Source organism: Lepidochelys kempii, chromosome 6 (genome assembly GCF_965140265.1).
Source record: "Lepidochelys kempii isolate rLepKem1 chromosome 6, rLepKem1.hap2, whole genome shotgun sequence".
Lineage (NCBI taxonomy): Eukaryota > Metazoa > Chordata > Testudines > Cheloniidae > Lepidochelys > Lepidochelys kempii.
Genome location: NC_133261.1, coordinates 86,107,465 through 86,122,557, shown reverse-complemented (window position 1 = coordinate 86,122,557; position 15,093 = coordinate 86,107,465). Strand labels below are relative to the sequence as shown.

At 42.5% G+C, this 15,093-nt stretch overlaps 1 protein-coding gene across 5 annotated transcripts in view; it reads right to left on the bottom strand.

The window, feature by feature from the left end:
* NPAS3 (neuronal PAS domain protein 3) overlaps window positions 1–15,093 on the bottom strand; it is an 844,272-nt gene that overhangs the window by 242,603 nt on the left and 586,576 nt on the right. For all 5 annotated transcript variants that reach the window (XM_073348989.1, XM_073348988.1, XM_073348990.1 and 2 more), the window contains one exon: window positions 13,118–13,207. In XM_073348989.1, coding sequence (XP_073205090.1) covers window positions 13,118–13,207 — 90 coding nt within the window. The remainder of the gene's footprint in view (window positions 1–13,117; window positions 13,208–15,093) is intronic.

Genomic DNA, 15,093 nt, shown 5'->3' with positions numbered 1-15,093 from the left:
TATTAGTTCTTATTATGTGTGCAGCTGCACTGCTCCCTTTTAGAGAGCTTTCTTTAAACGGGCCAATTTGCAACCCTGTCTGGGTCCTGGGAAGCTTGAAGCTAAGGTAGGTATCTTATTATTTTAAGGTGTGGACTTTACAGAAAGAAAAGAGAAGGGAGGTAATCCATAATATACAAGCAGAGTACTACTGTCAGTAGGAAATGACTGAGAGCTTGTTTCAGGAAAATGAGAAGAGGTTTAGCCAGCTTCTTGGCCTATCATGTTTTTTAATGATAAAAGTCTGTTAATTTCCCATTTTTGTTCAAGTCGTAATTTTTCTTTTGAGCAGAAATTGTTCAATTCAAAGATAAAACATACTGTGGGCCAATTTCTTAAATTTAGCCACCTAAATTATGTACGCAAATCCCAGATTTAGACATTCACATTGCCATTTAGAGGCCTTAAATAGCAATTTGAGTGCCTGAGTGCCCATTTGAGTGCCCAGATGTGGGAATCTGGTGACCAATTTAGGCATCTATATTTGAAATCTGTTCCCACTCTATTAATAATTCAAGAAATTCAGGAATTGTTCATTTTCAAAGGATGGTAGTTTCTTGGTATTTCAAACTGTCTGTTGGATTTGCAATGTGGCTAGACAGACAGAAACAGAGCTGGCCTGCACTGGGGATTTTTGCACCCCTGATGCAGATGTGTTGCACTGTGAAAAGTGGCATGTACCCATTGCAAGTCACTTTTTAGGTCCTTTAGGTTTTTTTTTTTTTTTCCTGCTTCTGAGCACACTCTTCTACTCCAGGAGTAAAATCCTGCCCCGCTGGATTCAATGGGAGTTTGCTATTGACTTCAATGGGGACAGAATTTTTCCTTACATGTTTTACCAGTGTCAATAATTCCATGCAAAAATCCCCAGTATAGAAACCCCTATGTACACGTGTACCATAAGCGTCTAAATAATCATGAGTCTACATGCGAATACTACAGTTTCTGGACCACTTTATACTGGGAGGAACATAGGGCCAAATCATAATGGAACCGTGCAGATTTACACAAGCTGAGGATATGGCCTATACAATGTAGCCCATTTCTTCTAACTCTTAAACCCTTATTTTAGTTTCCTTCATCTTTTCTCCTTAGTATCTGCCACAAATGTGCATCTGATATTCTCTGAAACTGCTCTCAATACCATTCCAGAGTGAACTGTTTTGGAAGAAGCACTCTAAAATCAAATTCTACAAACCAACTAACATAAAATTCCCGGTCATCACTAGCCTGAAGATAAAGGACTAGACTCACAAAGAAATGTAGGTGTCTAGAAAATCACTGGGATTCACAAAGCCTGAGTTCAACACCTAGGTTTTCAATACAATGAATGGGAAGAGAGAGGCATCTCAGAATGGGATTCACAAAAGCCAGCATGCAAGGAGGCTCCTCGCATAAGGTAGCCAATGAGAGGTACAAAGCCAAGGGATGTGTGTTAAGCCCTGCTCATCTCTGACAGATGGGCACTTTAGTCTGGGCTACAGGGAGACACCTTCCTCTGCTTGAGATTCTTAGCTATAAACCATCTCCTGGTGTTAGGTGCTTTTAGCAAGAAGGCAGAGGGTGGGAGGAGGACATGCTCCTTCATAACTTTTAGCCCAGTAGTTAGGATACTCACCTGGTATGTAAGTATGGATGCGAGAAACCCCCGGTTCAAGTCCCCTGAGGGGGGAAAGAGATTTGAACTGGGATCTGCCACCAATCAGGAGAGTTCCTTAGTCACTGGGCTGATAGTTCCAAGGGAATGTCTCCTTCCCCTCCCCACACTCCTACCAGTTGTTTTGTGTAAACTTGTATACAGGAGCCCAATCCACTAGATAAGGTCTGAGCATGCTTACCAGACTGAGCCTTGCAGGCAGAGAAACACCTACCTTCTCCTGATTTGTGCATCGCTCTGTGGCTTAGGCATCCGGGTGCCTGGTATGGGGCTGCAGTGAGTGTGCTCAGAAGCAGAAAGAGGGGTGCCTTTAACTTCAAAAATTTTAGGTACCAAGTAATTTTAGAGGCAGCTGAGAGGGATGAGGGGTGTTAATCCCGGGGGGGGGGAAGGGTCTGATTCTGGGATTTAGGCACATACATCCTTTTGTGAATCCAGCCCAAAGTGTTTAAAATCCAAATAGATATATTTTGATGTCTATATGCAATGTACAATCATTACAATGTTGAAAGAGTAGTTATTACAATTTTTATTTATTATTAAAGTAGGCCCAGACTTTGAAACAAGTAACCTCATTATTATCCCCCCCAGACTAGCTCTAGAGAGATAAGTATTGTCAGATTTCGTTACTATTCATCTTACTTTGCACATCAGCATCCATTTTATTGAACCACTGACTCTCAAGGTACACAAAAGAGAAAAATTGGGCTCACGGAGAAAACTCTACATTCATCCTTTGAAGTTGGGTCAAAAGACTGTTTTCTCTTAACTGGATGTGACATTTTTCCTGTCTATTTCTAAAAAAAAAACGAGCTACCTAATTTTCATTCATATTAAATAAAAAAGACAAAGAAACAGAAACAAAGTACTATCAGCAAAGCAGCACTAGACATTAAAATAAAACTTATAAACCAGCACTTCAGGAAGAGGAATCAACTGAAGAAGCTTAGAATTTACATTATGGAATGTTTTAGAAGTTTCACAAAGTGTCTGCAGGGTGCATTCTACCCAAATCTACCTTCAGCCAGCCTCACAGAGGAATCAAGCAATATTTATCTTATAGCACTTTATATAAAGGTAGTTAAGCTCTGGAATAGGCTTCCAAGGGAGGTGGTGGAATCCAAGTCGTTGGAGATTTTTAAGAACAGGTTGGACAAACACCTGTCAGGGATGGTCTACATTTACTTTGTCCTACCTCAGCATGGGGACTGGACTTGATGACTTTTCGAGATCCTTTCCAGCCCTGCATTTCTATGATTCTATAATGCAAAGAATTGGAGGTAAGATATCTTATGTGTTCATATCCCATTAATGCTTGTTCTTGCCAGCTTCATCACATATCACAATTCAATGAAATAACAACATACCGCAATGGCTTCCTCACTTTGGACTATTTTGAAGTCACTGTAGTGACATATTAGCATTTCCTTTGTACTGCAAGAATTTGTTTGCATGGCTATTTTTGCCAATAGCTCTTTGTAATAAATAAAGCGTTTGAATGGTTATTTAGTATGCATGATTGCAGTTTTCCTTTTGCTACTGCTAATGATGCATCTGTAAGATTTTTACAGCATTTACAGGAAGGCAACTGAAAAAATGTGGTAAGGATGTATACAGTGTACACAATTTTACTCATTTATGGCCTGATAAAGTACAAATGTCTTAAGCAAAGTTGGTGGGGACACCAACCTGACATATTTTAGTGGGTAAATCAAAGGCCCTCAGCAGATTTCACTTATTATGCTGATGAAGTCCACAATCTCACTCTTGATTTTTCAACAAAATTTTTCACTGATACCTTGATTAGTAAATGCAAAGAGATGTTATGATATGTCAAATACTGTAACATGTTTAGGCAATCCCTCCATTGGCGTTCCTGTCTCAAGCACATCAAACATAAGCTACTCATCTTCACTTATGTCATAAATATAAAGGGAAGGGTAAACCCCTTTGAAATCCCTCCTGGCCAGGGGAAAGCTCCTCTCACCTGTAAAGGGTTAAGAAGCTACAGGTAACCTCGCTGGCACCTGACCAAAATGACCAATGAGGAGACAAGATACTTTCAAAAGCTGGGAGGAGGGAGAGAAACAAAGGGTCTGGGTCTGTCTGTAGTCGTCTTGGCCGGGGACAGAACAGGAATGGAGTCTTAGAACTTTTAGTAAGTAATCTAGCTAGGTATGTGTTAGATTATGATTTCTTTAAATGGCTGAGAAAAGAATTGTGCTGAATAGAATAACTATTTCTGTCTGTGTATCTTTTTTGTAACTTAAGGTTTTGCCTACAGGGGTTCTCTATGTTTTTGAATCTAATTACCCTGTAAGATATCTACCATCCTGATTTTACAGGGGGGATTTCTTTATTTCTATTTACTTCTATTTTTTATTAAAAGTCTTCTCGTAAAACACTGAATGCTTTTTCATTGTTCTCAGATCCAAGGGTTTGGGTCTGTGGTCACCTATGCAAATTGGTGAGGCTTTTTATCCAACATTTCCCAGGAAAGGGGGGGTGCAAGTGTTGGGAGGATTGTTCAGTGTTCTTAAGATCCAAGGGTCTGGGTCTGTAGTCACCTAGGCAAATTGGTGAGGCTTTTTACCAAACCTTGTCCAGGAAGTGGGGTGCAAGGTTTTGGGAAGTATTTTGGGGGGAAGGACGCGTCCAAACAGCTCTTCCCCAGTAACCAGTATTAGTTTGGTGGTGGTAGCGGCCAGTCCAAGGATAACGGATGTAATATTTTGTACCTTGGGGAAGTTTTGACCTAAGCTGGTAAAGATAAGCTTAGGAGGTTTTTCATGCAGGTCCCCACATCTGTACCCTAGAGTTCAGAGTGGGGGAGGAACCGTGACATGGTGGCACAGTGGTGGGATTAACCTGAAATCATTTTGAGATCCAGTTGAGATTTTTTGAACTAGAAATACAGATTTTAAAAAGGAATTTTTAGGAAGTCCAGAAAGCAGCTTTGAAACTGAAAGCAGCTTGGTTTCTCTCTGCTTTGTGGCCAAGCAGAGACAAAAGGGGATTATCTTGTGAATTGCAGGTTTTCTTTGCCTGGAGGCAGGGTACTTAACTCCTGCAGGGAAATTCACAGTCTTCCAACCCAGAGGTTTTTTTTTCTTTTCTTCCTAAAAGTAAATAGGGGGTGTGTGCTCTACCCATTTGCCTGGAGACAAAAGTGGCAGGGTTTTTTTTAGGATTTTGATTTTTTTTTGTTTTACAAGGAGCACAGGTTTGAAAAGAAATTTTTTTTTCTTTGGGCTGGGTAAGCAGGTTTCCAAGTAGTTGGAGGTTTTTTGCTTTAATTTGGGCCCAGAGCAGAGACAAGGGAATTGTCTTTTTCTGTAGGCTGACAATCACTATCAGAGAATAGGTATTCTATTCCAGCACAGCAAAATTTTACAGCCAAGTTTTGTTTGTTTATTTCTAAACCTCGGGTGTAAAGTTAGTTAAAAACAGAGAGGTTAGAATGGCCAAATCCTCGGCTCGACTACAGCTGGAATTAGCCAAATTTCAGGCTGAGGAAAAACAAAGGGAACATGAAAGACAGATAGAACTCATGCGGCTGGAGAAGGAGGTACAGGAGGCTGCCCACAAGAGGGAAATGGAGGCAAGGAAGCATGTGGAGGAGATGGAGAGGATAAAGGCCCAGCAGAATATACCAACAAACCCTAGCAATCCTTCTCCAGGTACCACTTCCCATCCCAGAAAGTTCCCCACCTACAAGGCAGGTGATGATACTGAGGCCTTCTTAGAAAACTTCGAAAGGGCCTGCCTTGGGTACAACATCTCTACTGACCAATACATGGTAGAGCTGAGGCCGCAGCTCAGTGGACCCTTAGCTGAGGTGGCAGCTGAAATGCCTAAAGAACATATGAACAAGTATGAACTGTTTAAATCCAAGGCGAGAGTCAGAATGGGGATAACACCCGAGCAGTCTCGTCGGAGGTTCCGAGCCCTAAGGTGGAAACCAGACATGTCATTTACCCGACATGCCTACCACATTGTGAAACATTGGGATGCCTGGATATCAGGAGCAAGTGTTGAATCTCCAGTAAATTTGCCCTTCCTAATGCAAATGGAACAATTCTTAGAGGGTGTTCCTGAGGAAATAGAAAGATACATCCTAGATGGGAAACCCAAAACTGTAATCGAGGCAGGAGAGATTGGAGCCAGATGGGTGGAGGTGGCAGAGAAGAAGAAAACTGGTCGCAGTTGGAGCGGAGACCAGAAGGGACCACCCCAGACCACACCCTATTACCGGGGGCCGCCCAAAGCCCCACCTACCTCCCAAAGAACCCTCCAGACCCCTTATCGTCCCACCACCCCGTTCTCCAGCAACCCACCTCGCCCCGGTGACCCGTCAGCTGGACGATGTTTTAAATGTAACGAGCTGGGGCATGTAAAGGCCAACTGCCCCAAGAACCCCAACAGATTACAGTTCATTGCACCGGAATCACACCAGAGGTCCACAGGCCCAGATACCTCCCAGATACCCTTGGAGCGGAGGGAAACTGTGAGTGTGGGCGGGAAGAAGGTCACCGCGTGGAGGGACACCGGAGCACAAGTGTCAGCTATCCATGCTTCCTTAGTGGACCCCAATTTAATCAACCCAGAGATCCAAGTGACGATTCAACCCTTCAAGTCCAACTCTTTCAATTTGCCTACAGCCAAGTTGCCTGTCCAGTACAAGGGCTGGTCAGGAATGTGGACTTTTGCAGTCTATGATGATTATCCCATCCCCATGCTGTTGGGGGAAGACTTGGCCAATCACGTGAAGCAGGCCAAGAGGGTGGGAACGGTCACCCGCAGCCAGGCTAAACAAGCCGTGGGGCCTAGCTCTATTCCGGAAACTTCTATCAGGGCCCGGTCAGAGGTGATGGACCCGGACCCCAGGCCAATGTCTGCAACAGCAGTAGTGGATCCAGTCCCAGAGACCCAGACGGAACCAGTCCCAGAACCGGAACCAGCCAAACAACCAACACCAGACCCCGTGCCAGCACTGAATCCAGTACTTGCAACCTCAACACCAGAGGGCCCCACCGAACCTGAACTGGCAGCAGCCGATAACCCTACGCAAGAGGCTCAGCCGGAGCCTGAATCCCAACATAGTGCACCAGCGGAGAGCGGTTCACAGTCAACAGAAACAGCTCCATCCCCTATATCGCTTCCAGAGGGACCAAGCCTATGTCCCCAATCCAATGAGGAACTGATGTCTCCAGCATCAAGGGAACAGTTCCAGACCGAACAGGAAGCAGATGAAAGCCTCCAGAGAGCGTGGACGGCGGCACGGAGCAACCCACCGCCTCTCAGCTCTTCTAATCAATCCAGGTTTGTTGTAGAAAGAGGACTTTTATACAAGGAAACTCTTTCTGGGGGACACCAGGAAGACTGGCATCCTCAGAGACAGTTGGTAGTTCCAACTAAATACCGGGCCAAGCTCTTGAGCTTAGCCCATGATCACCCTAGTGGCCATGCTGGGGTGAACAGGACCAAAGACCGTTTGGGGGGGTCATTCCACTGGGAGGGAATGGGCAAGGATGTTTCTACCTATGTCCAGTCTTGTGAGGTATGCCAAAGAGTGGGAAAACCCCAAGACCAGGTCAAAGCTCCTCTCCAGCCACTCCCCATCATTGAAGTTCCATTTCAGTGAGTAGCTGTGGATATTCTGGGTCCTTTTCCGAAAAAGACACCCAGAGGAAAGCAGTACATACTGACTTTCATGGATTTTGCCACCCGATGGCCGGAAGCAGTAGCTCTAAGCAACACCAGGGCTAAAAGTGTGTGCCAGGCACTAGCAGACATTTTTGCCAGGGTAGGTTGGCCCTCCGACATCCTCACAGATGCAGGGACTAATTTCCTGGCAGGAACTATGAAAAACCTTTGGGAAGCTCCTGGGGTAAATCACTTGGTTGCCACTCCTTACCATCATCAAACAAATGGCATGGTGGAGAAGTTTAATGGAACTTTGGGGGCCATGATACGTAAATTCGTAAATGAGCACTCCAATGATTGGGACCTAGTATTGCAGCAGTTGCTCTTTGCCTACAGAGCTGTACCACATCCCAGTTTAGGGTTTTCCCCATTTGAACTTGTATATGGCCGTGAGGTTAAGGGGCCATTGCAGTTGGTGAAGCAGCAATGGGAGGGATTTACACCTTCTCCAGGAACTAACATTCTGGACTTTGTAACCAACCTACAAAACACCCTCCGAACCTCTTTAGCCCTTGCTAGAGAAAACTTACAGGATGCTCAAAAAGAGCAAAAAGCCTGGTATGATAAACATGCCAGAGAGCGTTCCTTCAAAGTAGGAGACCAGGTCATGGTCTTAAAGGCGCTCCAGGCCCATAAAATGGAAGCATCGTGGGAAGGGCCATTCGTGGTCCAGGAGCGCCTGGGAGCTGTTAATTATCTCATAGCATTCCCCACCTCCAACCGAAAGCCTAAGGTGTATCATATTAATTCTCTAAAGCCCTTTTATTCCAGAGAATTAAAGGTTTGTCAGTTTACAGCCCAGGGAGGAGACGACGCTGAGTGGCCTGAAGGTGTCTATTACGAAGGGAAATGTGCTGGTGGTGTGGAAGAGGTGAACCTCTCCATGACCCTTGGGCGTATGCAGCGACAGCAGATCCAGGAGCTGTGCACTAGCTACGCGCCAACGTTCTCAGCCACCCCAGGACTGACTGAACGGGCATACCACTCCATTGACACAGGTAATGCTCACCCAATTAGGGTCCACCCTTACCGGGTGTCTCCTCAAGCTAAAACTGCGATAGAACGGGAGATCCAGGATATGTTACAGATGGGTGTAATCCGCCCCTCTGAAAGTGCATGGGCATCTCCAGTGGTTCTAGTTCCCAAACCAGATGGGGAAATACGTTTTTGCGTGGACTACCGTAAGCTAAATGCTGTAACTCGCCCAGACAACTATCCAATGCCACGCACTGATGAACTATTAGAGAAACTGGGACGGGCCCAGTTCATCTCTACCTTGGACTTAACCAAGGGGTACTGGCAGGTACCGCTAGATGAATCTGCCAAGGAAAGGTCAGCCTTCATCACACATCTCGGGCTGTATGAATTTAATGTACTCCCTTTCGGGCTGCGAAATGCACCCGCCACTTTCCAAAGACTTGTAGATGGTCTCCTAGCGGGATTAGGAGAATATGCAGTCGCCTACCTTGACGATGTGGCCATATTTTCGGATTCCTGGGCAGACCACCTGGAACATCTACAAAAAGTCCTTGAGCGCATAAGGGAGGCAGGACTAACTGTTAAGGCTAAGAAGTGTCAAATAGGCCTAAACAGAGTGACTTACCTTGGACACCAGGTGGGTCAAGGAACTATCAGCCCCCTACAGGCCAAAGTGGATGCTATCCAAAAGTGGCCTGTCCCAAAGTCAAAGAAACAGGTTCAATCCTTCTTAGGCTTGGCCGGTTATTACAGACGATTTGTACCGCACTACAGCCAAATCGCTGCCCCACTGACAGACCTAACCAAAAAGAAACAGCCAAATGCTGTTCAGTGGACCGGAAAGTGTCAGAAGGCCTTTAACAAGCTTAAAGCGACACTCATGTCTGACCCTGTACTAAGGGCCCCAGACTTTGACAAACCGTTCCTAGTAACCACAGATGCATCCGAGCGTGGTGTGGGAGCAGTTTTAATGCAGAAAGGACCTGATCAAGAATTCCACCCTGTAGTGTTTCTCAGCAAAAAACTGTCTGAGAGGGAAAGCAACTGGTCAGTCACTGAAAAAGAAGGTTATGCCATTGTCTACGCTCTGGAAAAGCTACGCCCATATGTTTGGGGACGGCGTTTCCACCTGCAAACCGACCATGCTGCACTAAAGTGGCTTCACACCGTCAAGGAAACTAACAAAAAACTTCTTCGGTGGAGTTTAGCTCTCCAAGATTTTGATTTTGACATCCAACACATCTCAGGAGCTTCTAACAAAGTGGCTGATGCACTCTCCCGTGAAAGTTTCCCAGAATCAACTGGTTAAAATCGTCCTTGAGATGTGGAAAATATTGTTAGTCTTTATGTACTTGGTAGTATATTTAGAGATGCATGTGTCTTAACTCTGTTCTTCCTAGAGCTCCAGGAAGAAATCCCAGCCAGTGTTTCACCCTAGCTGAGATTTGGGGGGCGTGTCATAAATATAAAGGGAAGGGTAAACCCCTTTGAAATCCCTCCTGGCCAGGGGAAAGCTCCTCTCACCTGTAAAGGGTTAAGAAGTTACAGGTAACCTCGCTGGCACCTGACCAAAATGACCAATGAGGAGACAAGATACTTTCAAAAGCTGGGAGGAGGGAGAGAAACAAAGGGTCTGGGTCTGTCTGTAGTCGTCTTGGCCGGGGACAGAACAGGAATGGAGTCTTAGAACTTTTAGTAAGTAATCTAGCTAGGTATGTGTTAGATTATGATTTCTTTAAATGGCTGAGAAAAGAATTGTGCTGAATAGAATAACTATTTCTGTCTGTGTATCTTTTTTGTAACTTAAGGTTTTGCCTACAGGCGTTCTCTATGTTTTTGAATCTAATTACCCTGTAAGATATCTACCATCCTGATTTTACAGGGGGGATTTCTTTATTTCTATTTACTTCTATTTTTTATTAAAAGTCTTCTCGTAAAACACTGAATGCTTTTTCATTGTTCTCAGATCCAAGGGTTTGGGTCTGTGGTCACCTATGCAAATTGGTGAGGCTTTTTATCCAACATTTCCCAGGAAAGGGGGGGTGCAAGTGTTGGGAGGATTGTTCAGTGTTCTTAAGATCCAAGGGTCTGGGTCTGTAGTCACCTAGGCAAATTGGTGAGGCTTTTTACCAAACCTTGTCCAGGAAGTGGGGTGCAAGGTTTTGGGAAGTATTTTGGGGGGAAGGACGCGTCCAAACAGCTCTTCCCCAGTAACCAGTATTAGTTTGGTGGTGGTAGCGGCCAGTCCAAGGATAACGGATGTAATATTTTGTACCTTGGGGAAGTTTTGACCTAAGCTGGTAAAGATAAGCTTAGGAGGTTTTTCATGCAGGTCCCCACATCTGTACCCTAGAGTTCAGAGTGGGGGAGGAACCGTGACAACTTACAAGGCCTTTCATGGCTATCCCTATCCTGCCCATCACGTTTCATTTGTTATCAAAATGTCAGACCCCGCTTCCGATCTGATCAGGATGCCAGCCTCCATCATCCACTTGTTACATTTTCTAACAAGCACCTTTGTGCTTTCTGCCACACTGCCCCTCATGCTTGAGAGAAGCTCCTCATAAATCTCTGAAAATCTAACTTGCTCTCCTTCAAAACCAGACTGTTCCATTAAGCCTACAAAAAACATGACAATGGTTAGGCTGCTGATGTGCTGAGACCACATCCCATCAGGCTGACCAATACTGTCTCATTGTTTCTTAGTACTCCCCCACCGGCCTCCATCCCCCTGTTGTCTCTCATCTTAGACTGTAAGCCCTTCGGGACAGGGAATGCCTTTTTGTTCCATGTTTGTACAGAACCTAGTATAGTGTCCTGGTCCATAACTAAAGTCCTATGTGCTACAGTCACCCAAATAATTAAGAAAAATAGTAATTGCTTTATTCATCTGAACGCTTGCTTCAAAGGATGAAGTGTAATGGCTCAACAACTTGACACAAGTTTAGAATAAGGAGAGTCTTACCAACTATTACAGTTAAAAAGCAGTGGAAGAAAATTTTACAAGAGACTAGCATAGGGTTAAAGCCACATTTTTCTTTAACAGATGATATTTCAGATGGCCACACTATTCCAGATGCATCAATTTCCTTGAAAATCCAATCCATATATGTGCATATGCTGTGCTGGCAGGAGGACTGACTGAAATGGCCAAAACCCAAGAGCTAATATTCTTTTGGCCAGAATAATGCAATTATTATTTTCCTAGCTATCAGTCTAAGCATACAGAGCCATCTGTTATGCAAAGCAAACATACACATCTCAATTACAGAAAATGCAGTTGCCTTGACAGAATTTGGATTACACCACTAACCAGCGCTGTAAAATTTGTTTTAAGCTAGTGTATAATGGATGCCTTTCAGGAGTTCCCTAATTAGCATTTACCTGCTTTAACTAATTATTCATCCTTTTTCTTTATTGGCTTATTAAACTTTGTTGGATACTATGCATAAAACAGATTAATATGAGCTTAAGACAATAACAACATTAAAGTTCTGATTCTTTACTGTTTTAGCAACCTGGTGGTGCACCAATTCCAAAACCTGAGATCCTTGATACCAGCTCCCAAACAGATTAAGGCAGGGATTAAAGCCCATTACAAAACTAGGGAACTTCAATGAGAGACAAGAATATGAATATGGAATTTAAAATAGCTCCGTTTCTATTTCTATCATTCCGTTTGCTAGAGCCACCACAAAACACAATTGCTGTACACACGATAGCCAATTGCTTGGGTGTTCTTTGCAGAGTTAATAACTCTTATTCTGATTCTCATCAGATAATATTTAAATTTGGTCTCTTTCTGCACCAAACATTAAAATCTCTCTCATTCTTTTAAAATATCATTCTTAATGTAGCTGGGGCACAACAAAATCACTAGCTTTTGAAAGCTTCCAATACTAATAGTTGCCTCCTCTGAGCTGTGCCAACTTACTCAAGCAACAAGTTCACTATGGGTCCCCATTTAAAAGAGCAGACACAAACATTATCTCAATTTTTATCTCCTCGGGGTGACTGTACTAGAAGTAGATTATCCTACTTGGCAAATCATCATGCAAAAACTCTCTGCTGCATTTCTGAATCCAAATAGAAGGGAGATTTTTCGGCTAGAAGCCTCTGAATGCAGTAGGATTAGCAATAAGCCACAACAAGCAACTTTTCCTTTTTCCTTCCCTTTTAGCCTCTGAAAAACAGATGTCAGCAACTAAACTACAAATAATCAAAATACTGTATTTTATAAATTTGTCATTTCGTATTAGTGAACATTTGTGAAGGCTACAAAGTGTCCTTGTTGGAACCCTCCCTGCAAGACATTTTAATGGTCTCTTTCAGCATTTCTTGACTCCAAATGACTCCCTGTCATTGTGTCAGCTCCCAGGATAATAAAGAGTACTCCATAAACATCCAGTAATAGGACACAAGGGAAGTACTATTAGTGTGTCCCTTTCCTACCAGGTATAGAGGTTTAAAGTTCAAAACAACTGAGAAAAGAAACTTCATTTGTTCTCAATAAATTAATAATGATCTTTTGTGACAAAAAGTTTTCAGGCCCAAGTTTATTTTATCTAAACATTCAATACTGACACCTACTTCTCAATTACTTCTCAGGATGAATGAGACACAGACCTTAAGTAATGGATTCAATAATTCATGCAAAATACTGCAAAACAGATTATTACTTTAGCAGAAAAGTGCAGTTTACACAATTACATTCTAGAATCGAAAATTTTTACTTACTTGCGATAGGCCTAAATAGATGGAGACTGTTTCTGAAATGTACAAAAATTTTCCTTCTTGGTTTAGTGCAAATACAAATCCATCCAGGGACTGCAGAGTAAGAAAAAAAAAGTGAATAGATTGATGCAAAGCTGGTAACAGATTAAAACAAAGGCATCAAACACTGAATTGAGAACATATATAAACATTTTAAACTTGTATCCCGAATACACTTCTTTTATAGTATATTGTATTTATATATGCACAAACAGCACACAGGTATATACCAAAGTACGAGGAATTTTTTGTCTTCCTTAAATCATAGATACATTATGTGTAATTTATTCTCATTTGCATGCAACAAGAAATATGGAAAAAATAATACCAAATATACTTCAGTTTTTCTATCTGCAAAAATTATGCAGTAGCAAAGGGGGAAATTCCCCCTCCCAAAAAACTGAGCAAGAGAAAAATTCAGATCATCACTTGAACCATTATGGACCGCCATAGTTTGTCAATTAATCCAGGATTACACCTCCCTCCCCTCACACACACACAAACACACGTGCCTTTTGTAGGAGAACAAACAAAGCCAATCAACAGATACTGTCAACTATGTTGGGTCTATAGAAATTTTATGACTTCAATCCCTTCAGTGTAAAACTAGATTCAATTTTATTCTGACAAGTTCAAGTCTTTAGATCTGGTTTCCATAGCAAATGGAAAAATCAAGATATGATTATACACATTAATTCACAGCTTTTGAAATACGACCGCAGTTAATAAACAAAGAGATATATTCTAAATTTGATACATGGAGTAAATCACTACACATCAAGATGAAAATATGCCTCTTCATTGGGAATACATGGCATTTCATTTTTATTCCTCTATTGAGGCCAATTATTGGCAAAACATATACGTAATGTTTGCCGAAGCAAAATCACAAATTTATAGAGATTAGTAATACTATAAGAAGTTGCAAATGAGGAAACATCCCAAATCCAAGCCTTGGGATACAGGTATGTGTAAAGCAAAAATGTAACCGTATTACATTTGAGATCAACATGTTCTTGGAAGAACAAGATAACAGAGTTGCACACAAATTTAGAGAAAAATATAAGATGCCAAAGTGACTGCAATAATTCACTCTTTTTCAAATACAGAGCAGTGATTTCTGAGGCTTTTTAATGTTTTGATTCCTTTGCTTCTTGATTAATTTCTAACATACTGCCGGTCAGAAGCTGACTTTGGCAAGTGTTCACCCCTCTCTGATGTAGTAGATGGTGGAATTAGTTCAAAAATCTGTGTTTTCTCAAAAGAACGAACCACACATTGGAAAACAAACACTCACAAAAGATATTGCATTAAAGAAAGGCTCTCTAATTTATATTTATGAATTAATAAAAATGTAAATCTACATAGACTTTCTTCAAGTAAAACATTTATACTATGCAAGCAGTTTATGGCATCTTATAAATCATCATCTCCCCTCTTTCCCCCCCACATGATTAACATAGGCTCCTTGAACTTTAACAGCAATAACAGGTGAAAAATCTGGAATGGTGGAATTCAGATTTAGACCTATACAAGGGCAAAATTAAAACCTTTATAAATGTAGTATCCTCCATTCTCTAAACATCTCTTCTGCTACTGTGTCTCTGTTCTGTTCTCTTACCCCTCCTTAATGAGAAAGGTCAGAAGAGGAGGGTTCCTTTAAAAGCTCTGTGGCTTACGGTGTCCTGAGAATCTGCTCCATGCTTCTTCAGGAACATGGGTCTACCAATAGTGCAGGAAACATTGTTTGAACCCCAACTATAAATAGTATTGAGAACCCTATGACTCTGTGGCCATGTGTTGGTGTATTTGATAGAGTGCCTCTTTCCAACAGCAGTCACATCACATTGACTCGTTAACATGCTGCCATTATCTCCCCACACTGGCTACAGAACACAGTTGTTGCCATATTAATCAGGCCACCGGTCTATATATGTTAT